The sequence below is a fragment of the Phaenicophaeus curvirostris genome, chromosome Z, assembly GCF_032191515.1.
Source record: "Phaenicophaeus curvirostris isolate KB17595 chromosome Z, BPBGC_Pcur_1.0, whole genome shotgun sequence".
Lineage (NCBI taxonomy): Eukaryota > Metazoa > Chordata > Aves > Cuculiformes > Cuculidae > Phaenicophaeus > Phaenicophaeus curvirostris.
In genome coordinates this window covers 63879104-63903004 of record NC_091431.1, presented here as the reverse complement: position 1 = coordinate 63903004, position 23901 = coordinate 63879104, and the positions used below count along the sequence as shown (strand labels likewise).

At 41.6% G+C, this 23901-nt stretch overlaps 1 protein-coding gene across 4 annotated transcripts in view; it reads left to right on the top strand.

Moving 5' to 3' along the window:
* Positions 1 to 321: 321 nt before the first annotated feature.
* RAI14 (retinoic acid induced 14) overlaps positions 322 to 23901 on the top strand; it is an 84232-nt gene continuing 60652 nt past the window's right edge. The window contains exons 1-2 of one of the 4 annotated variants that reach the window (XM_069880085.1): positions 322 to 404; positions 10086 to 10177. In XM_069880085.1, the coding sequence (XP_069736186.1) occupies positions 10142 to 10177 (36 nt within the window). In that variant the 5' untranslated portion in view covers positions 322 to 404; positions 10086 to 10141. Of the gene's footprint in view, positions 405 to 9054; positions 9079 to 10085; positions 10178 to 23901 lie in introns of those variants that run through there. The other 3 variants (XM_069880087.1, XM_069880088.1, XM_069880086.1) reach the window with 3 other exon arrangements.

Below are 23901 nucleotides of genomic sequence, written 5' to 3'. Positions count from 1 at the left end.
CAGGTTGGACGGAGCCTTGGGCAGCTGGTGGGAGGTATCCCTGCCCACGGCAGAGGGGCTGGAACTGGATGGGCTTTAAGGTCCCATGCAATTCTAATTAGCCTATGATTTTTTGGCAGGGCTCACGTGACCCTGCTCCACAACCCCCCCCCCCCCGGCGCGGGGAATGGGAGGGGCGGGCAGGGGGCTTGTGCCCCCTGCCCGCCCCTCCCATTCCCCGCGCCGGGGGGGGGGGGGGGCGTATCCCCGCGGTCACGTGTCCGCGGAGTGATGTCACGCCCCCTCCCGCCCTATCGCCGCGGAGCCGGCGGGTGTCCCGGGGCGCGCGGTGCGGCCGCTCCGCCCTCCGAGCGGCGTCGCGGCTCTCGGCGATCGTAACGGGGACGCGGCTTCGCTGCGGGGAGGTGAGCGCGGAGGGGGAAGCGGCGGAGGCGGCGTCGTTGTGCTGTGAATAGCGGCTTTGTGTGCGGCGACCACCTGCCCCTCGACGGCGCTGCCGCATCCCCAGCCCGCGGTTGGGAAGGGTGGGGGGTGGAGAGAAAAACCCTCTGCGCGGAGCAGCAGGAGCAAACTTCTCCTTGCCCTTTCCCCGGTGTTCGGAGAGCTCAGCCCGCCGCCGCCGCCTGGCTGTTCATTTACTTTGTGGAGAGTTCGGTGCTTTTTCTTGCTCTCCCTCGCTTTATTTGTTGAAGAGTTGGGTGTTTTTCCTTGCTCTCCCCACGCTTTCCTTTATTGAAGAGTTCGGTGGTTTTTCTCTCCTCGGGTCGGGGTCGCTCGGGTCCGGGGGCGCCGGTGCCGCCTCCTCCCCCGCTGCCGGCTTCGTGCCGGGACGGGGAAGGTGTCCCCTGAGGCTTCTCCTTGGGGATTTAGCCCGGAAAAGGAGGGATGGCGCCGGGGCTCCTGCGGCCACGGGGGATTCGCGTCCCCCTGGCAGCGGGAGAGGTGGAAACCATCCCTGCTTTCCGCGGCCATGGAAGCGAATGGAAGAGTTGTTTTAGGAGTGGGAACGAGCTCAACCGGGAGCCTGAGCTTCTGACTACAGAGCGCGGAAAAGGTTTTGCCTTCTCCTGCGCAGCCCGCAGCCACCACCTGTGACTTGTCCCGAGGTTCTCCCAGGGAGGAAGGTGGTTAAATTCCGCTTCATCAGCATTGCGGGACCTTAGCAAGTTCTGCTGCTTCTTTCTGTAGGGTGTGTGAGGGTGCTTGTTACGGAACTGGCATAAAAAGCTGTAGTCTGGTGAGGCCAGTGCTGCTGTGGTTAGAAGCAGTACTGTCTTCTTTTTATTTCTTCTTTATCCTAGCAGGTTGCAAAAAATCTAATGCCAAAACCTACACATCCATCATTTCAGAAGAGCCTTCCGAGGTTCTGGATTTAGCTCGGAGTAAATGAATTTAGTAAATATCTCTTAGTGACCTGTTTGGATCTTATCTTGGGGCACCTATGGGAAGGTGTCAATGAGATTTTATTTGCTAACAGAAGAATTGCACGATGGGGTTATGAACCAGAGCAAAATAGTGTTTGAGTAGGACGAGGCTAGAGATGAGCTCCGGTCTTTCTTGAGTTGGAGCGAAGCACAGTGCCAGTCAGTCACTATGCAGTAGGAAACATCCGTTCTCCAAGTCTCTGAAAATATTGGCCCCGTTCTGTTCTCTTCCCTCTTCCAGGAGCATATCTGCTAGCAAAGCAATAAAAGCTACCTCCTCCCCTCTCATTCCCTGAGCCGAGAGAGATGGGTAACATCCAGAGGAGAAAATACTAGGCAGGAAGCCTCTCATGGAGCGATGAAAGCATTTCACAAGAGGGTTCACTCGCTTCCCTCATCGCTCTTTTTTTGGGTTTTTTTTCTTTTTTTTGTATATGCCCCACTGTGTCACTTTTCTTCTCCTCCTCTCTGATGAGGAGCTTGAGCCTCTTTTGAGGGAGTGCCTGGAGAAACCTGAAAGCTAAGTTCTTCTGTGTGATGTTGACAATTTCTAAATCCTACTGCAACAATAGCCTAATTGCATTCCTTTTGAGAGCTGATTGTGGGCTTTTTCTTTTTGCACAGGGATAATGCTTGAAATAACTACAGAGAAAAAACAAGCGAAACTAGAACAAAGCAATTCAAAGCTTTAGTGGCTTGCTTAGTGGCAGAGAGAGTAGATTACTGAGAATCCCAAGGAGAGAGCATAGCAATCCATAGCATCTTCTGGGGTTACAGACTGTCTCTCCTGCTGTGTGCATGCTTGCTATGTGTTTGAGAAACATATTCTCTTGCCTGTATTCCTTGGAGTTGCTGTCTCTGTGCCTGTGAATGCACCCAAGTGGTAGCTCTGCATTTCAGGTAGATTGGAGTTTGTTTTCAGAGTAGTCAGTCCTTGCGGCTGCTTACATTCTCAGGGTCATCTAAATGCATTTCTAAGGCATAGAGGGAGCAGTGAAAATTACTGATTCAGGTGATATATTAGAGCGGAGCTTTTCAATGTCAAACTGCCAGGGGCATAGGTGAGTCTGGTGAAGTGGGGAAGCAACTGAAGATCTCCCCTAGGACTTAGCAAGTACTGGTCCAAATGCTTGCTGTGAGCTTCTGGAGTGGAAGTTCACAGCAGTGAAAGAAAGCATCCTTCCTTTGTGTTGGGATCCAGAACAGGATGGTCTGTAATGCCTGGAGGTGATGGTGGTAGTCTGGTGATGTGCTGAACTCAAGACCACCTCTGGAGGAGAGAGACACTGGCTTAATGGTTAGTGGGAAGTGTTAGATGCTGACTCAAGTCCTTCCTCTGCAGGCAGATCTTGCATTTTACATGAGTGCTACAATAACTTATGTATGTTTTCTAAAGCTGCCATAGGCTCTGTTTGGTTTTGTGCCTGGAAGTCGTTGCTGATATTCAAAATACTGTCAAACAAGATGTGTGGGTTTTTTTTTTCACCTGAATCTGTAGAGGGGGTAAGCCAAGCTTGTTCAGTCATTACAACAGAATAAGAATTTGTATGCTGGTCTGTCTGTGGCTGTGTAATTGAAGTAGCTGAGGACGTTCCACTTCTTTCCTCCTACCTGCTGAGAAGCAAGGAGCCACTGTTGATTATTGTGGATGCCTGCATTCCCAAAGGCACCGGGTCACCCTGCACTGTCTCCAGGGAGTTTGACACTCATGTGCTTTCTGAGGACCTTGTTTACAAGGACTTCCGTGGTATACCAGCACAGTAACTGTAGGGGACATAACTGTAGGGTTCATAGATCTCTGAAAGCTGGGAGAACTATCTTAAACACTAGGTCATCTTCTCCAGTATTTGTGTGGCACCTAGTGCTCCTGCCATTGAATATAAGTTTCAACAACCTGAATAAAATCAGATAAAAGTAATTTGATTATCACTAACGCAGAGATGTTGATCTTACTTATATTCTGCTAGTTTATAGCAGTGATTGTCTTCCAGGACAGAAAGTATCTGAAGTCCTGTTACTTTATTTTCGAGAGGTGGAGGAAAGTTCGCTTCTTTCTATTTCTGGGTAATTTTTAAACAGGGACTGCATTTTCATCAGCTAAAATATTTTCCCCACCCAAGAGCTTGAAAGCTGGATCAAGGAGTTTTTACCAGCACAATCTCTGAAGGTGTTTCTAGACTACAGCAGTTTTCAGTAGGATACCCTTCTAAGTCCTTTCAAAAGCATAAGGGCAGACCTTATGGGCGTGAGGCTTGGCAAGTGTGTTAGGTCAACTAAAATTATTTTCCCAGCTTTCCATCTCCTTCCCTAATAGGTGACTGTTCTGCCTTAGGCTGTTTCAGAACATTGATCCATAAAGTCATGGGTATGTCTCTTCATTGCTGTATGAAACAGATTTAATATTGCATCTGTACAGATTGTTGTGTTTATTGATTCTGAAGACTATCTAGTTGAACGGTTGATACAGAATTGTAGGAAGGGAGTAAGTATAGACAAGTGCTAGCTGTTGTTATCCATTTGGGTTTCTCACTTAAGAATTGACACTTCACAAGTGGGACTTTCTTTTTGCTCTGTTTGTAGTTGTAGCTGGATGCATTAATTCCAGGCTAGCCTTGTTGGATGAAGAGGTGAACGTGGGAAAATTTTCAAGACTGCAACATACCTTATATGTGATCAAACCAGAGAATATGGTCTCAAATTTGAGTGGCGCAGAAGGGAAAGTGTTTTTGTTTGAGAGACGGAGAAGTTGAAAATGGAGAAAGACAGCGGTGTGTCCCAGTTCGTGCAGCAAGTCTTGTCTCTCTTGCTGTGCTTTTCAGTGGGCTGGATGTATGTTGACAGACACTTCCAGACAAAAGAACTGGAGTAAGAACGGAGTAAAATTGTATGTCATAAGTGCATGACAAACTCGCCTGGACTTAGCTTAGGCTAGTTTTTTTGCCTGGAGTGCTGTCTAACTTGCCAAGCAAACAAATCATGGCAATGTCACATTTTGATTTTTCTCTAATCTTCTTCTGTAAACTTGCTGTGTCTAAGGCCTTGTTGTTGCAGGCTTCCTCCTAGCTGCCTAGAACTGATTTTGAAAACAGTGTTTAACAAATTGCACATATCTGCACGTTGACCATCTTGCCTGGGTTTGTGTTGGTTGTGGAACATCCACAGAGTCCCGTACTGCTTCAGCTGAATCCATTAAAAATTAATTTTAAAATTTGCAAGTCCTGAATACCAAATGGAAATGTAAGACTGGAGAGTTGATGCAAAGCATTCTGGAGGGAGGAGCGATAGCTGAAGATTTGTTAATAATGCAGTATTTATGGAGCTCTAACTTTGGAGCTCAAATGCTTGAATTTGTACAGTTCAGCACATCCCTGCCAGTGATTTGTGAACAGATAGAGGAACTGTACTAAGTTACCCAAAGCCCTTGCTATCTCTGATTCTGTTTAGAGTGAGATTAACTGTATATAAATCACTCCCACTGTTGTGTAGTACTTGGGTTTCTCATTGCACTTTTCAGCATGTTTTCATTAATAAGTAATAGTAGATCAACCAAGCCAACAATTATTTGTCTTTATAGGTGACATTAAGTTTAAAAAAAATCTGTTCCATTTCAGTTTTTCTGTGATTAGAGGATGGGCTACTCAAGAAGGAAAAAACTGAGCTGTACTGACAGGATGGGAAACTGTTGCCATTGCTTTTGGTCACATCCTACGTGGTTCTCTGGTTCAGCCTCAGAACTAGAAGAATAAGCTCAACTTGATGGAAGTGAGAAGTTAGTCAGAGATGAAGTGTTGGGTGGATTTTTTTAGGACAGCGTAAGCTTTCTGCATTTATGTACAAACAACGAAAGAGCTTGGGCAATGACTAAGGCCTCTAGCTGTTCCTATGGCTTTGGTAATTCTGAAGAGAAGCTTCATTTTGGGCATGTTCTTGTTACTGGATAGTAGGTCAGGGGAGCTCAGGAATGCGAAGTGTTTGAGCATTTGGGTAGTTAGGGTAGGTAGCAGAAGAGATGCTGGTAGTGTGGGTGACACTGGTTGCCACAAAGGTTTGTGCTTCCTGGAGTAAGAGCAGGGCTTGTGACTGAGCAAGTGATCATCTAGAGAGTAAATGCTGGTGTTGTGCTTTGAGAGAAGATGCTTCTGGGGTCCTTCATTTTCCGCTGTAAGTGAGGGTGTATTCATACAAAGGAGATGTAAGTGTATGGAGTCACAGAATCACAGAATCACCAGGTTGGAAGAGACCCACCGGATCATCGAGTCCAACCGTTCCCATCAAACACTAAACCATATCCCTCAGCACCTCATCCACCCGTCCCTTAAACACCTCCAGGGAAGGTGAATCAACCACCTCCCTGGGCAGCCTGTTCCAGTGCCCAATGGCCCTTTCTGTAAAGAATTTTTTCCTAACGTCTAGCCTAAACCTCCCCTGGCGGAGCTTGAGGCCATTCCCTCTTGTCCTGTCCCCTGTCACTTGGGAGGAGAGGCCAGCACCCTCCTCTCTACAACCTCCTTTCAGTCAATGGTATTCTTGTAGACCATTCTTTTCATCTGTTTTTTATTGTTTTCCTCTTTATGTGGCCAAACCTTGAATGGGTTCTCAAGTTCTTTTCTGTAACCTTACAAGGTTAAAATGTTTTTTAAGTATTTTTGGGAGGGGAAGGGGAAATAGCTGACAACATGAATCATGCTTTGCTGTAGAAGAGTACTTGCTGAGACGGATGCTTCTCAGGATGTTCTGAAAGAGGTGTAAGATTTTCGACACCTAAATTAATTGAATTTGGCACTCATTGGTTAAGGGTAGCTCATTAACTGGCATAATCATTGTGCGTTGTGTACAGTTTTACTGCAGTCTTGTAGTTTTACTTAGTGAAAATAAGGTGGTTTTACTGTAGCATCACTGGATCTTTAGCCATTCAAAAGTTGTCACGTTGTTTGAAAGGCCTTGTTCTGATTTTAATGCAATTTAATGAAAGGGGAAAAAAATATGCCAGTGTTGTATACTGTGGCTTGCATGAATCTCCCTGTAAATCAGTGGGGAAGATTAAACGTAGGAAATGGATTAGGATAAACCCAAAGATTGTATTGTGTGTTAAAACAGTTTTAATGGAATTGTTGAGGCCAAAGATTACCACAACTTCAGTGTCTTTTGTTTTAACTAGATAGGTTTACCACCAGCCTGAGGATTTTTTTTGTGGCTTTTATTCCTGAAACCTATTTCTTAATGTTAAGCTGGAGGAAGATGAGATGAAGGACTAGTTATTTAATTTTGGAGCTAACAGTTAAAAGAATGTGATCAGCATTAGCTGTTAGAGAATCCCTGGAGTTAAACACTTCTCTACTGCTAACTTTCTGCAGCTACAAAATGACAGCACTCAGTATTTATTATCACATTTGTTCTAAAAGTGGAGAAATACCACTATTACTAGAGATTGCTTCTTGTTAATACCTGTGATTCATTGCAGAAGTACTGCTTTGAAGTGTCTTGATGCTCCCCAGTGATTTTCTAGTAGTCATTTCCTATCTTGTAAAGCAGGAGTGTATTAATGTCGCTTCCTTTATCCCCCCTCTGGCAAATGAACAGTTGTCATAAACCTCTGCTGAATCAGGATGCTGACCTCCTTTTGCATCAGTTCCAATAATTACGCCCTTTGAGAGGTGACTTCCTCCTCTAAACAGTGCCAAGAAAAGGCAGCCCACACCGTTTCATGGGTTTTTATCTCCACAGCTGAAGGATTATGGGCATTATGATGCACAAGCGGTAATCTTAGTGTTTGTGTTTAACAGTCTCTTTTTGAAAAAATACAATGTGATACACACTAAATTTTCAAATGCTGTTTTTGTGTGCTTGTGCATGCTTTTTTAACCATGCTGAGGGCCTGAGTTTCATGTGCAGTGTATAAAACACACTTGCACAAGAGGTGAAGTGTCCTGTGAGAAGAATGAGTTGGCTTCTAACAGAAACACACCTCACCTCCCATCTTCCTTCCTCAAAAGGGGGAAGAGTAGCACGATAGGAGCGCTTGCTGAACTTCTTAATTAGACTGTTAGAGGTTCCTCATAGAGAGTGTCTAGCTTTGCAGCTGTTCAGTGCCTATACCTGCAAGAAGTTGTCATCTCCCCCTAACCCCGTGGTTGAGTACTTGGTCTTCCATGGACGCTATAACAAACCAGTCATACATGGGAGCCAAAAAAGCTGTGTAAGTGGGAAGGGGAGAGACAGCCTGTAGCAGACAATTCTTTGGTGATATGTATGTGAGGAAAGACTTTTTACATTTTATTAACTGGTCTAGTTAAACTGTTTACCCTTTTTTTAGTCAAAGATGTTTAAGTTTTAAAATAAAAAGTCCAGTTAAGTTTTGGGTTTTGTGGAATGTTGTATGATTTTTCTCAGCTTTTAAAGTTCCTTTCAATTGTGGTTTGGTTTGGTTTTTCTGAAAACTTTTAAAATCAGCTTGAGGTTTTGTCCTCCATTTTCTTTCCTTCCTTTTTCCTTTCTTTCTTTCTTTCTTTCTTTTTTTTTCTTCTTTTGTTGGCATGGGATATAAAGAAGGCCAGATCAGTGTAATGGTGTTTGTCATGTCTATAGCCTGGCATTTCTGGTCTTTGCAATGCTCATCATCCTTGATGTTGCTAGAGAATGATTTAGGAGATTATTGGGCTCTTGCTGAGGTTTGTGCTCCTTTCCAGTGCAGGTTATGACAGCTGTTGTGCAATTTAAATGCTTTCTTCAAAGTTTGAGTAAGTGTAGCAGAAATAAAGGGGTTTGCTTCTCTCAGAGCAACCTGAAATAATTCCTCCTTTTTAATTCTTCTAAAGCTAAGAAGTTATCACTTAACCCGGGGAGTGTAAAGCTTCTGCAAATTTTGTTTTTGCATGCTAAAGAATTAAACAAAATGCCACAAGCCTGCTCTTCTTGAGGTGAAAAGCAGGAACTTTGAATCAAACCTCTTGTTCACATGCCTGAAAGCAGTCAGTAATCAGGTGTGACTTCAAAAAGACTGTTTTATTAGACTTAGAGTCATTTAATTAGCTTTAATGATATTTTAACACCCCACAGAGTTACCCCATCCAGATTACCTACTGGAGATGTGTGTTCAGTGGGAAACTATTTGTGTGTTATGTAGTGGATAGGATTTTCTGTTTGTTTGGGGTTTTTTTTTGTAGGAAACGTACTTATGTTTTTCTTAGGTGGCTGTCTGATAAATAAGGGGTTGAATGAAGTGAGATGTTTACTTAGCACTAATTGCTATTCCTGAATGGTACTTAGTGTTGTATTTTTGTGGAAGCATTCATATATATATATTCTACCAAAGGTTTACTGTAGCTGCATTTTAAAACTTGTAATAGAGTGATCATAAAGCACAGTATCAACTTGCTGCATTATAAAGAAACTTTCTTTTATGAAACAATTGAATCCCCCTTTGCTAATTAAACCATAATGTAGTATTTTTGAAGAGTGATGGGAAACATTACTGACCCTGCATGACTCATTTGAATTTATACTCCAGTCCTCATTTCAGTTATTTATTTATCTGGCTAGACTTGCAATATTTTTTCTCCTTTTTTCTGGGGTGGAGGGAGGAAGTTTAGACAGCTGAACATCCTTTAATTTAAGCTGTTCCTTCAGAAGGAATTTGTATAGCAGCTAAAACTTGGTAGATGAGAGTAGCTGACTATTCCAGTGAGCATACTGTAAAGCTATAAATTTTGAACATTTTTGCATGGATGATTTTGCACAATTCAGTCGTATGTTGGTCTTTCATTAAGTTTTTCTGCTATTCTCTATGATAAAGCACATTGCCGTGCTTCTTTAACATGCTGTTCACCATGACGTTTGTCTTGGATTGGTGATGTGTGTTATGTTGAAGGTTTCCTTAGGAAACCTTGCTCTGTGCACTGGCTTCCTGTTCCCCTGCGAGAGCTTTCAGCTTGTCTGTAGTGTTAGCTATATATATTTGTGCAACTGCTTCTTTTCTTCACTTGAAAGGGAGAAAGGGGTAACATGGCTGTGACAGTACAATAGCAAATTAAAAGCAACAGTGACTCCATGAACACATGCAAAATTTCTTCTGAGGAAGAGTATAAAACAATTCTTCCAGTGATGACCTCTGTTCTTGCTCAGATGGTTTTATCTGCTGTGTTATGTTTACCTGCCCTAGTATGTGTCATGCATGGTTTAAGTATAATTTTGAATTTGGGTAGTGGTTAGGCATGCACATACAATAGAGGTGGTATTTCTGCTACCTGGTGCAGAACCATGGTTGTAGTAGAGTGAAGTTTTAATGAATATTTTTCCATACTTACTTATTTCTGCTTTTCCCACTTCACAAATGGCTGCAGTGATGATAATGTTAAAATAGGCAGTGGGCAGAGAGAGCTGCTACATGCATGAACGTGTTTGTGATCTCATTATTTTGAGAGGGTAGCTAGTATAACGTGATACACACTTGAGTTTTTGGTAAATATTTGCTCTGTTTTTCTGTGGTCAGACTTAGGCTTGCTTTTAAATTTGGACAAACGTGAAGTTTCCCTTAGCTGGCTGTTAATCTTTTTTAGAGCTTGAGGGCTAAATCCTCAATGGGTGACACAGGTATGCAAATTCAGTTCGGACTTGACTGCCAGTGAAAAGTATTATTTTTCTTTCTTTCCTTTTTTTTTTTAGATATTAAAGAAGAATAAAAAGCTCCTTGAAGTTGTGGAAGGTTGAATGTGATCAGCATGAAGAGTTTAAAAGCAAAGTTCAGGAAGAGTGATGTAAGTATTTCTGCTCTGTTTGACTGCTGGTTTCCATGCTGAAAACAAGTTCTTCACTCCCACCTTGATAAGGTTGTGAGTTAATCAATTACAGAGAAGAAAACCTTTTTCCAAACATAGAGGCAGCAGCTGAGCTACAGTATGGAGTAGGCTGTTTCTGTTTGGAGTGCAGTTCTCTGTTATGCAAACAAATAGTATTTCACTACCTGGCTCCCCATAACCGAACCATGCACATGTGCGGGGTCTGCAGAACTTCTGTTAGGTTGTGCTGGTGCCTAAACTGAAACTTTGTTCCAGGTGTAGCATTAAGCTTAGTAAGGACTTTACTACCCAATCATATTTCTGTCTAAGCATAATAGCATTCTTATCGGTGTGGTGTTTGAACACCCAATGAAATGTCTTCTCAGGCTGTGCAAGGTTTCTTTGTCAGCAGGAATACAGGAACCAGCTGTGCAATTAGGGCAGCTGTGGCTTATCACTCCTAGTGCAACAGGAGAGGTGGGTATGGGGCTTGAACAGTGAGGATGACAGATGTAAGTACAGAGGTCCTGCAGGAGGCTGTTCAGGACTGCATCTGGAGAGCCATTAGCCAGCATATCATCTATTGCCTCTTGCTAGTGGTAGTAGTATTGCTGGAGACCCAAGTTTCAACTTGTGTAGTAACCATACTTCCCTTGGAGCAGCAGAACTGTTGTCCAGTCCTGTTGTCTTTCTTTTCCTATTGCTACTCATTTCAGCTTTTTTGTAATGCACTAATATTAATGCTTATTTGGTAGTGCAGTGAGCAGTCAGTGAAATAGGTGACTTAGTGTTTAATTGCCGTTCCAGATTTTGTGTGGAATTTGTAACCAATCTCCATGATCTATTAAGAATGTAATATTCCATCCTTACCCTAAATTTGTCTGCTGCTTTGAAAGAAGTGTGGTGATGTTTGTCATGGCCAGGTTCACACAGGATCCTTAGGGCAGCTGTGTCTGGTGAAGATATTTTAAGTTTGAAAATGGGGTTTCTTCAGGAGTTTTGATGTTCAGGAAGAAAATTACCGCTGCTTTTAGGTGTGGTACAGGCTGTAGTTCAATGTAAATATAGTCTCATGGCATACCATTAGAGGGGTGTCTTTAACCAGCTAGTAATGCACTTCAGAAGCTGTGAAGAAGGTAGAGGTGCTGCTGTGGTGTAATCTGCAAATGTACTGGTTACTGCTTAGAAAGTCTTTTGAGCTATAGATCAGCATTTGGTGCTGCTGCTGTATTGGCTTCTTAGCAGCAGCACTGGTGGATGCTCTACTCCTTCAGTTTAGTAAGGGCTCTTTCTGAAAACACTGCCTCTATAAATGAGCTAAATATGTCAACCAACCTTCGGAAGCAGAGGGAAACATTTATAACTACTTAAGTGCTGTTTGGCTTTTGCTAGTCACCAGACTGAATCAGCCAGTGGCATGGTGTCTTCTGCCACTTCACAACAAATAGGAATAATGTCACAAGTCTCTGGTGTCTCATCTGACTGAATATGCCATTTGGTTTAGAATTTTGTGGTCAGACATTGTTGCTTCTGTTGCAACAAAGAGCAGCAACTGCTGGGTTTAGTTCACCTACACCGGTAAAACTTTTTAGGCATCTGCTTGAGTTATGAGAACAGTCCTTTGGGTAATATACAAGCACATTTGGTATAATGGAAGTTAGGTGTGCCTGTGTGTGAGAATGACTTCATTCACACCTTTATGAGAGTTGGCTGGGCTGCTGCTGCTCTGGGGCAAAGGCTAAGTGACATCTGTGATGCAACTATATCTTGCTAGTCCACCCACTGTTATGAATTGCGCTGGTTTGCTTATTCCTTACTTATCTATCCTTGATAACTTGTTCATACCTCTCACCAAAACCAAGTGGAGTCTGAAAGTAATTGCTGTTTTGATACTACTGCTGTCTGCTGGCTGGAGACAAAATTGACCACAAAGGATTTTTCAGATACCTAAAGTTTAGAACTGCATATCTAAGAGAACAGCAGTTTAAATCCATGACAGTCTGGTTTCCTCTGTTTTGAAGCCAAACCTTAAGGGCATAATTCAAAACAGCCAACAGGAGCTGTTCTGTATTTTGTGCAAGATAAGCAAGGAAAATTATCCTTCTCTTTAGTTCCCAGAAGCTGCCCTTAGCTATAATTTGTGAGGAGGAGGGAGAGGAGGTGGTTTTAATTGGAATTAGTCTTATTTGTGTTTCAATTTATAAGCTGTGGTAACTGCTTTAGGACTGGGAATAAGGGTAAAGTCAGCAGGGATGGAGGGACTCTTTCTCATACCATCTCCTCTGTGTTCCTTTCTGGGGGAAATCATTAATGTCTTATTTTGTAGAATTTAAGGTGTCTTGGAGGAAGGAACAGAGTCCTTCTCTTCAGCCTTACTGTTACCATAAAAAAGTAGGAAGAGAGGAGGAGTAGGAAGGAATAAGTCTTCAAGGTGTGTATAAGAAATAGGAATCACACAAACACTTCTCCAGCAGTAAGGCTGATAACGTAAAACTGTTTACTTGAATGAAGACTACATAGAAAACTTCACTGACATATTAAAGCTCTCTAGCTTATTACAGAGTAGGTGAATTGCAGGTGAGTACAACTGCTGATTTTTCATTCATGTATTGATGTCCCTGCTACAGAGATTTGCTTTGGTGTTGTAGCTACACCAGTCTTGCAGCTTGTAGAAGAGAGGTCCCTGCTCCACCTTCTTTCATCTCTGCCTTTCTGGTTTTGAGGGTACCTGACCTTTCAGTGAGCCAGTTCAGGGACATAAAGTGGTAGAAAATTTTATGGGGTGTTAGCTGGCTAACTTCTTACTCTGTCTCACTGCAGGGTCAGCCCTGAGAAGAATGGGTAAAGTAGGAGGAGCAGCAAGACATCCGTTTCTGCAGCTGTTGCTTGGCATAGCTGTGTTGTCAAATCACACGCTGGGAATATTGGCCTAAAAAGCACAGGGGTGGGCATGACAGCAAAGGAGTTGCAGGAACACACAAGTAAATAAGGCTGTTAATTCTGCTATTTAGCAGAATTAATGTAGTCCACAGCTGAGGGATGGGAACATGACTTCATAGAAGGGAGAGTGATTCCTCACTTCATGCTTTTGCTGCTCAGCTCCCCTGTACCTTGCCTGATTTGCTTTCTGTGTGTGCAGGCAGCTGAATTAACTAAAGAATCTTTTTTCCTTGACACACTTAATCACTGTGAAATCCTTCCTGGGGGTGACTGTTGCCAAGTGAACATGCGTATTTGGAGTGAAGGAATGAGATTTATTGCTCTGTCACAAATGAGTGTTGTCAGTGTGATGTATAGTTACAGGAGGATGCTTGTAGACTAGAAGTCTGTATACCGAAAAACCACCCAAAAGCTGCCAACCTAGAAGGATGACCATTTTAATTGTTGCCAGAGACTACCTAACACTAGAAAAGGTTGGTCTGATAGTATTGTGAGCTATCACTTCAGAGCCTGAATTTGTTCATAGAATCCCTGTAGTTTATTCACACAATAGGGAATTAATGTGTCTGCTGAGTAAGACAGTAATTCTTCACTGTTTCAGCTTGGAGAAGCAGAGTTTGAAATAATCCAATTTAAACAAAAACAGTGCAACTGATGTCTTGTTAAGGCCTCTTAATATTTGAAGTTAGAGTGTTTTCTGTAGTAACTAGTTGGTTTATGGCCTGACTTCAAAAGCATCTAGAATCTTAGACAGGCAGGTGAGGGCTGAGTGCATTTTCATATGTGCAAAGATATTAAGCCTGTCTAAACTTGTTTTGTCTGCTTCTTAAACATAACAAGATCGTAGAATCATAGAATAACCAGGTTGGAAGAGACCCGCTGTATCATCAAGTCCAACCATTCCTATCAAACACTAAACCATGCCCCCTAGCACCTCGTCCACCCGTGATCATGAACTATTCCAGGCACCTACACACACTTAAATATCTAGCTCTTTGATAACGAGGATGTAGAACCTAGGTGATCTGTTTAGGTATATTTGGTTTTAACTGTGTTCTTGGCTAGTCTAGAAAATGCATATTGTGTGAAGGATGTGATGAGTTGGATTGTTTTCACTCTCTGACTTTGTAGGCGAAACCTGGAAAGTTTTAGGACCGTTGCCTGTAAGTATTGAAGATCAGCTGGAAAATGCATCTTGTAATTTGACAACAGACCAATTTTCTTTTAATTGTTAGTTTGTTGACTGGACAAGATGAAGATTAGAATTTGGATTTGTTTCCAAATATCTTCAATACTGGATAATTAAAATAATAGAGTCTCTTTTAAAATGACTGTGCAGTTCAGCAGAAGTGGCAGCTATTGTCAGAAGTAAAGCCAAGACAGGCTGGGATTTCCCAATGCTAATTGCCAGCTCTAACTTCTGGTATTTCTGGAAATGCCTATTCATTGTACTGTCATATGGGAATTGGAAAGTTTGCAGTTCTTACGAAAATGTCTACTTTTTGGCAGTGTTGTAGTCATTCCATAAATCTTAAAATGCTGAGGTGCAGTTAGGTATGTTGTAGTATAAAATCTTAGTCTTTATCCAGATACTATGCTAATTGAGGCTTGGCATTTCTTTTGCATACCTAATGTTCTAAGTAGTCGGCTCCTATTCAACAGTTTTTAAAGAGTTACGTGGGGGGACTGGAACAGAAAGATTGCTGGGATGTGTTCCATTTAAATCACTGTTCCCATGTGCTCTAGACTTGTATGTGTGGGAGAACAAAACTTGGGTGGGGCAACTTTAAAAATAATAAAGCAGCATCTCCTTTAAACACCCTTTAAATTCTTTTATCCACTGAAAGCTCCAATTAACCTTAAAAGGAACATGGCATTGTTGAAAACTGCACTGTGCACATATGTGAATATCTTTAAGGGTAATGGCGACAAAAACCCCTGCAGAGTTCATTCTGGCTAAAAAGTAGAGTAACGATGTTGTCTGAGCACTTTACCTAATTATTGAGAAAATGAACTGCTGAAACTTTTTTACTTTAAATTTATTTTTACCTAAAATTACTTAGGTGTAATTTTATTTGGTGTTGAACTCAATCAGCCTGAAACACATCTTCATGATTATACCTTTCCTTCGATTTTCCCTCTGTGTTCTTCAGTAATGATTTTTGATTCCACTATACAGTGTGTAGGAGAAGACATAATCTATGGTATGCATGGGTTGTTTTCACCCACCTCTTCTTGAGAAAGGAAGATTAAGCCTTTTTCCTCTCTTGAAACAAATACTTCTGCTTATCCCTCCCTTTGCCAGGAGTCAACGATTCTACATTCTAGTCCATTTCCTACTGTGGAGATATTTGTCTTCGTGCCCCTGGTTCTGGATACTGTGAGGGTCTAGTCTAATTAGTTTGCTCTCCCAGACGAAGCTTAAGTGCTTTGTGCAGGAAACATGTTGTTCTGAGTCCTACAGCATATACAGTAAGATCTCCTGTGTGTTGCAGTTGATTCATCGTGAACCTCTTGCCATCAAGTAGGGCCTTTTCTTCATTATTGACAATAGGAACGTGCTCAGGGTACTTGCAAAATGACCTTTCTCAGGTGAACTGTAATTCTGGTGCACTGGAGTCCTCAGAGAGGGGCCCAGTATCAGCCAGTAAGTTGTGTGGCATGTCTTTGAACAGTGGAAGAAAAACGTAATGGAGAAGGCGAATAAGACTGATAGATAAGGATAGGGGGAAAGTGAAGGGGGAAAACAAAAAAGCTCTGAAAGGAAAGGGAAAGGAGGGACAGTTGAAGCTGTAGGGTCAGAGTTACTATTTTGGTAACTGTTCTGTGAGAAGGAATTAACTGGGCTATTGTGGGATGCCTGCTGATCAGCTGTCTCTGGATGGGAAAGTACATAGCTTTGGCAAAGTATTTAAGGATGGATCGTTTGCAGATATTCTAGAAGCAACTGCCACCATCTCCAAATAATTGAGACAGAAAGGGAATTGCTTAAATGAGAACTGTACTGTGGTGTTTGGAATTATTGTAGAGGAACCTGGGTTGGAGTTGGCTTGCTTCGAATAAACACATAGTTATTTTCTAAAGCAGGATTATAGTCTGAAGTGTAGCAGAGAACATGCTGGTTGGATTCCCAGCCAGTCTTTATCAGTCTGTAATAAAATGTCATTGTCAGTTATAGATTCCCGATTCTTTTATCTGGTCTGTTGTCAGTCACACGTCTGTACATCCACAGATCTGATGGATCATGAACAGTTGCAGTCCTAATTAGCCAGTCTTATAGAGTAGTTGCATAGCAAGTGCAATGCTATTAAAGCCTGTGTTTGAGGTCAGAAGAAGCTTTGAGGCTGAATGGGTATCAGGTCAAATAAGCACACCTGACTTCATCCACCAACTTGCAGTTTCTCTGTCCTGTTGGTAGCACATTGCACTCATCTGGGCTGTGCTTTCCACACCTCTGTGTCCCAGCACAACTGTCCTAAGGAAATGACATGCAGCTCCTTCACTGTTTTCCTTTTGACTTCCACCTCTACCCATGCTTGTGTCCCAAATTAGGTGAGGAATATCTCCTATTATTATTGGCCCTAGAGTCATATTCTTACCAACACAGAATAATGTGGGGCTAATGATTCTTCTGTCAATATAGGTTGGGGAAAGGTGTCTCCTTTTCCCAGGTGTTGCCTGCCCAAGCCTGATAGCTTTGTTATCCCAGACGTCTTGCTTGCTCACTCATCTAGAGCAGGAGGAAGGGTTGTGTTGGAGGCTGCATGAAGGGGAACATTGATTAGTCACTGGTTGGCCACAAACACTAGTCTACCCTGCCAGCCTAAGTAGTGCCTGGCAAGCTGAACAGCTTACATCTGTGTTCTGATCATGCCAGGATTGCTGCTTTGGCCATCCTCATGTGATCCCTCATTAAAAGGAATGTATGTAAAACATTTGCAAAGATTAAGGGGAACTCTCCCATCACAAAATTGTTTTAAAAGGAGTTAGACCCTGTGGTGTTACAGGAAGCAATACACAAAATTGTAGTAGATAAGTGAATAACAATCACAATATGAAGCTAGCCAGTTTGTTGAGAGTTCATTACTAAAAATATCAAAATTAAGCAGCATGAAGTGGGGGTGAGTAAGAAGAAAGGCAAATTGGCATATACAAACTGGAAAAAGTCAGTATTTTTAAATATATTGGCAACAAGAATGGAATTTTTGTTGTGTAGAAATATGTTGTTTGTGTCCCATTAAACAGAGCTCAAAAGTTCAAATGCCTGAGTTTGGAAGACTTGGAAAAAAGCAATTGTAATTTTTTCATTTATTTATTTATCTTCAGTGAGATTTAAATGTGAAGTAAAATAAATTAAAAATATAATAAATGAGCAGCCTGTGTGTTCTTAGTGTGGTACACTATATCCTCTCTCTTCCTTTTTGGCGCTACTCATCCCTAATCTGATTGTAAAAAAAAAAAAAAAAAAATAATCTGTCCAGTTATCAAAGTGGTCAGTTAAATTTTATGTAACAGAGAAAACTCAATGGCCTAGGCTTTGTTGGAATAGTGTTATCTTGTCTTTACTAAGAACAAAAAACAATTTGCTTTGAATAGGTGCTCTAGTGTTACCTAAAGAGTAAAACAACCGTACATTTTATTTTATTGGGCATTTGAGCCTTTTCATCCTATGCTTATATTTTGGGAAGCTTTGACTGATATGAGCAGGCAGCAAATGGAGTTAATCAAGCTGAAACAGATGCATTATTTGCTTTATTCCAGCAGTATTTTCTAGTTGTATTCTTCAAGAAGCTGTTCCGATTGTATATAGTCCAGGCAAATCCCCAGCATTAGGGACATGTCAAGTCCTTTTCTGTTTCCTCGTTTGTTATGCTTATCTCCTTGAAATTCATGCCGTGCTTGTTCTGAAGATCCATGAAGCTTAAATATAGAGGAGAATGAGGGTGTCGGTGGCTATTCTTCCCAGGAACTACCACATGGTGTTTAGGGAGACAATGAATTTTCAGTACTTGGTTGAAGGTACCTTTTTTTATTCAGAGGTCTAGTTACTGCAGCACTGCATGGGGCACTGCAAGTAGAAGGAAAGAGGATGAAAAGACCTTCCTGTATTGTCATTATATAAGACAGTTGCTTTGGCTTTTTGCATACACCCGTGAGGAGGTGAAGACAGGTTTGTTGGGTAGGATGGCATTAATGGGTGATGTTTGTGCTTGACCACTTTGTTAGCTACAATGATTAAGGGAGCATTTCAAAACTATGTAGAGAAAAACATAGTGCTGGGATGAGTAGGAGGCTGAAAGCTAACGAAGGTTTTTTCTAGTGAGAAAAAGCTATGTAATACTACAGTGTCTGTTTCACTGTTAAGACAGTCTTGTTTGTATGCTGTAGCTCAATGGTACAAGAGTTTTTACAAACAGCTGCTCAAATTTTGTTAACAGATGATCCTACACTAATCAAATTGCAGGCTTTTAAATGTATTGCATTATTGTGAACTGATGCAAGGCTCATAATTTGTAGTCATTCATATTTGACTGTAATTAGGTTGTATAAATAGTCAAAACTGGACTTGGCAAGGCTCAGAGCAACCTGCTGTAGTTGACCCCTCCTTTGAACAGGGGAGGTGGACTAGACAATCTTCCAAACTTGACCATTCTGTGAGGCTATATAAGGATTAATATCTTGAAAGACATAATGCAGGAAGATGAGAAAGGAGCGTGTGAAAATTAAAGGTGTATTGTTCAAGGCTGTGAGTCCTAGAGACCTAAGGACTAGACCTGCTGCTGTAGTTAAGAGATAGCATTCACAGCCTGACAATGTGTAGCTTTCTCTGCACATAGTGCAAAAGCTATTTTATGAAGTCTTAAGGCTGCAGCTACTTCTAGATAGTCTAGATCTAGAAGTAGAAAACTATCTAGAAGTAGCTGCAGCCTTAGACTTTTAAAAATGCTGTTGACTTTGTGCCAGTGAAAGCCATTGTGGTTGAATGTATTTTAACTACAGCTGCAGGTTGTCTTCGTCTCTTAGACTCACAGCTTGAATTCACATGTATTTTCACCACGTACTTTTCTCTTCCTGTATTTTGCTTATTATGTTGACTTCATACTTTTACCTACATACTTTACACTTCAAGTGCTATTCTGGTGTAATGCCTGTAACAGTAGTGCTACTTAATACTACTTGGATTTTGAAAGGTGACTTAATACCATTAGCAAAACATAATCTGAAACTCAAGCTAAATTTACTGTTCTTCATCTGTCCAAGAAATCTCATTCCCCAGAAATGCTGCATGTGATATCTCCTATTAAATATACAGTTAACTGTCTGGAACACTTGCACTGACCTGATGGTGACAGAAGCAAAGATGTTTTAATAACTTTGCAGATTATGTGGTTACCAATGTGTATGTATGTATCTGACATAACTATTCTTCTCTGTTCACAGGTGCATTACCTCTTTTCTTTCATCTTTGTTGCGTGCGGTGGGAACCTCTTGAGAGTCTTGTAAACTTGGGTAACCTGTCTGCTTACCCAGAGACAGAAACAGTGCCCTTTGATGTCAGAAGAAAGACTTCAGTCTGTTTGATTTTCCTTTGAATCAAGAACCAAAATCAAAATGCTGGAAGCATATGGTGGGCCTTCAGTGAGGCATGGATTTTTGTCTGAATCTGGCATAGAAATACATGTGGCTATTGAACATACTTAGATTGGCAGGTTCTGTAACAGTGGCTTCTTTCTACAGTCTAGAGTGTGTTGGGTTTTGGTTGTACATTTTTACCCTGTTTTTGCTTTAGAGGGTGGTTGCTTATGATATGACATGATTCAGTTCAGTAGGAACAATTGCAACCCGTCAGTGACCTTGCCCTTTTGATGTGTGTGTCAGATCTATTATTTATAGATATGTATGAGGTCTAAGAGTATGTCGGTGAGCTTGGGGTTCAGTGAGCAACAGTGTGAACTTATGGAAAGTTAGACAATGTGCTGCTTGTGAGCAATTTTATTGCACATCCCAGCTACAGATAGATTGCAGCATTTTGAAAGTAGAGGAAGCTGTATCATGCACAAGCAATTTTTAATCATTAATATAAGCTATGTTGTATGTCAGTGAGGAGAAGCTAGTACACTGTCAGATTTGTGTCTTCAGTTATTTTGCCTTTATTGGTTCTTGTCAACATACATGACATGGGGAAAGACATTGTGTACTAATGCAGTCAGATTTGAAATTATAAATCTGTACACAACTCTTCTAATGGGAGATGAGAGGATTTGGTCAAAGCCAGTGATTTGTGAATGTAGGTATATAAACTATTTAATCTGTAAATACGTACTTGATTTGAAAGTTGGTTCTTGTAATGTTATAGAATTATGGTATGGTTTGGATTAGAAGGGACTCTTAAAGTCCAAGCCCTGTGCAGAAGCAGGGACATTTTCAACTACATCAGGTTGCTCAGAGCCCCATCCAACCTGACCTTGAATGTTTGCTGGGAAACCTATTCCAGTGATTCACCACCCTTAAAAATTTCTACTGTCTAGTCTGAATCTACCCTCCCAGAGTTTAAAACCATTACCCTTTGTCCTGTCACTACAGACCTGGGTAATAAGTCTCTCTCCACTTATCTTTTAAGCCTTCAGTAATCCGACTGAAAGGCCGCAGTTAGATCTTCCTGGACCATTCTCTTCTGCTGGCTGCAAAGCCCATGCTCTCTCAGCGTGTCCTCACAGAGGAGGTGTTCCATCCCTCTGATCATTTTTGTGGCCCTCCTCTGGACCCAATACAATAGATCCTTGCCTTTCATGTGCTGAAGAGTCCAGAACTGAGCACAGTACTCCAGGTGGGGTCTCACCAGAATGGAGAGGAGGGTCAGAATGACTTCCCTCACCCTGCTGGCTGTGCTGCTTTTGATGCAGCCCAGGATACGGTTGACTTCTTGGGCTGCAAGCGCACATTGCTGACTCATGTCCAGCTTTTGATCCACCAGTACCTCCAAGCCTTTCTCCAAAGGGCTGCTCTTTATCCCTTAGTCTCCCAGACTGTATTGATACTGGGGTGCAGGACCTTGCGCTGGGCCTTGTTGAACTTCATGAGGTTCACATGATCTCACTTCTTGAGTTTAACCAGGTCCTTCTGGATGGCATCCCATCCCTCAGCCATGTCAACCACACCACTCAGCCTGGTGTCATCTGCAAGCTTGCAGAGTGTGTGTCTGATCCCACTGTCTGTCATTGATGAAAATATCAAACAGAACTGTGACCATCCAGCAAGTTCTTCATCCATCAAATACTCCACCCATCAAATCCATAACTCTCCAATTTAGAGAGAAGGATGTTGTGGAGTTCTGTTTTGACTGTGTTATTTCTATGTGTTTACCCGGGGAGGAAGCTGAACACTACAATAATTCTGGTTGTGGCTAAGGGAACTCAAACAATGTATTGTGAGCTTATGCCTTATGTAGTTGCTCAAGAAGGACTGCAAGTTCCAGTTATCTTGGAGTGTGTTTTAATAACAGCGTTTACTGGCGTAGTGTACTTAAAGGGTTGGATTTAGTGTATTTTTTTTGCCCATCTCACTTCTCTTGGTATAAACAAACTGTTGCTCTCTGCTTTCTCTGGATTTGTCTCCAGTTTTTTTCTTGTTCTGGGTTAAAACAAGCAGAGGGTGCACATCCTTGCAGTAATGTTGGAATAGATATTATTCAGGGCTATGTGTGTGTGAAGTGCTGTTTGGCAAGAAGCTGCCCTGAGCTTGGTTTTGGGCACCAGTTTTTTTCATGGTAGTGAATACCACTTCTTAATGCATACGTTGTTTGCTTGTAAACTTGAAGTTGCTCAGGGTGTTTTGGTTTTGTTATTCTTAATGTAGGTTCCTTGTTTGCAAGCCTTGTTTGCAAGCCAGGTCTCGCATCGGCTGGATTGCAGTGCTAGTTATTTAGCATGTTGTGCTCTCAGGAGGAGAGTTGTGTTACCTATGTGTTTGTGAGGACCATAAGCTCAGATTATTGTCACAGCAAAAAATTCTTGAAGATTTCCTGTTGGGGTGCACTTCATCTATCTCCATTTACTCAGAAGATGGTAAGATGCGTGAGGTCAGATGGAGGCTGGATTTTTTTAATGTTTGTGAGTAACATTGCTTTCCTGTAAGGATCATTTGAGGTAGAAAGTCATTTATATGTTGCTTGCTAAATTGTGATAAGCAAATGGGACATGGCAAACATGAGCAATGTATGGGGAAGTTGGCTAAAGTTAAGTCTGGGTGATTGTCAGTTACTGTTACATTGCCTAGGACTCTGTATGGTATGTTTTTTTATCTTTTTTAAATGTGGATGCTTGCTCAATCATCACATGCTAGGTGGTAAGTACCAAACATTCTTTTTTTTTTTTTTTAGTGTAGTCTGGCTGGGGGAAAAGGAGACTATTCTGTGGCTATAGAAGCTTGTTTCAAGGTGCTTCTCATTCATTATCTCATTGCATGCTTTTGGGCAAATAAACAGCTATGGCTGCTGTTTCAGACTGTACAATAAGCTGTCTGCTTTGTCTAGCTGTGCAGTGTTGTTGAAGGGAAGGCACCAGGTCCAATCTTAGGTTTTTCTGATACGAAATGGAAAGACATTAGGCAAGTGTTCTTCCAGGACCAGGAAGGCGGGTTTAGTAAGTTAACATGTAGCTGAAATGTACTAGGCATTTTTTAGTGTTTTTCTTTTGGTAGCATAAGAATGTAATTGTTCTGCTATGGTATGTTTTTCCTAGTCCCTGCATGGGAGTTTCTGTGCCTGGAATTTAGAGTTATAATATGATTTTTTTTTTTAATGCTGTGTCCTGATACTTTTAGATTAAGGTCAAGACACTGTAGAATTTGTTCTTGAAGTGCCAGCTTGCGTGTTTCCTCCAGCGGTGGCTTGGGTTGGGTCTGTCTATAAGCTAACAGAAAAAAGTCTGCTAACTAGATGATAAATAAATAGTACTTAATGACAGATTTCTTCCTGCCCTTCTGCGATAGCAATTCATGTACTCATTAACCTCTCCCATCTCCTGGGTTGCTCTTATAGGTTTGATGACTGTCTTGAAGGCAGCATTTTCATTTTCTAAGATTTATGTTTCTATTTTTAACACTTAATTGTTTTTTTGTTTTCTCATTGGTCTGTGAATTACCTATGTAGTCCTTAGTAGCTTCAGTTTTATGAAAGCAGAATTTTTTTCTGCCTTCTTTACATACAGCAAACACAATAATGAGATAACATTCTTTGACGTAAGAAAAACAAATTAAACGTTTTTAAGTAGCTTGTACATGTACTGAAGGTGGCTGTAAACGACCTTAGTACAGTCTTATTTAGAGGGATGGGAACGGACACTGTAAATCTCGCCGTTGGAATTCATGTAAGCTCCTAGTTGAACAGCGTGAGAACTGCCAAGCTAGTGCAGTAAAGGAAGAAAAGAATAGAAGACTGGAAGAAGGGTTCAACCTCTCATTTTTCAATGCAAGTTTCCATAATCTTGTGGAGGGGTTTGTTATTCCACCTTCACTTCTTTAAAATAAGGTGGAGGTGTATGAGAATATTTACATGGGGTAATTGTAATGAATAGGAAAGTAATCCTTCAGTGCTTGAATACTGTGGAAACGTGAGGTATGTGTACATTCTATTGGAGAGACAAGCAGCTTCTACGTTTTACCATGCCCAGCTTAACTTCTTTCTCAGCTGTACGTAACTTGAGAATCCTCAGACTGTTCTGACCTTTATGCCTGTTGTAAACTTCTATGAGTTTCCTCCCATT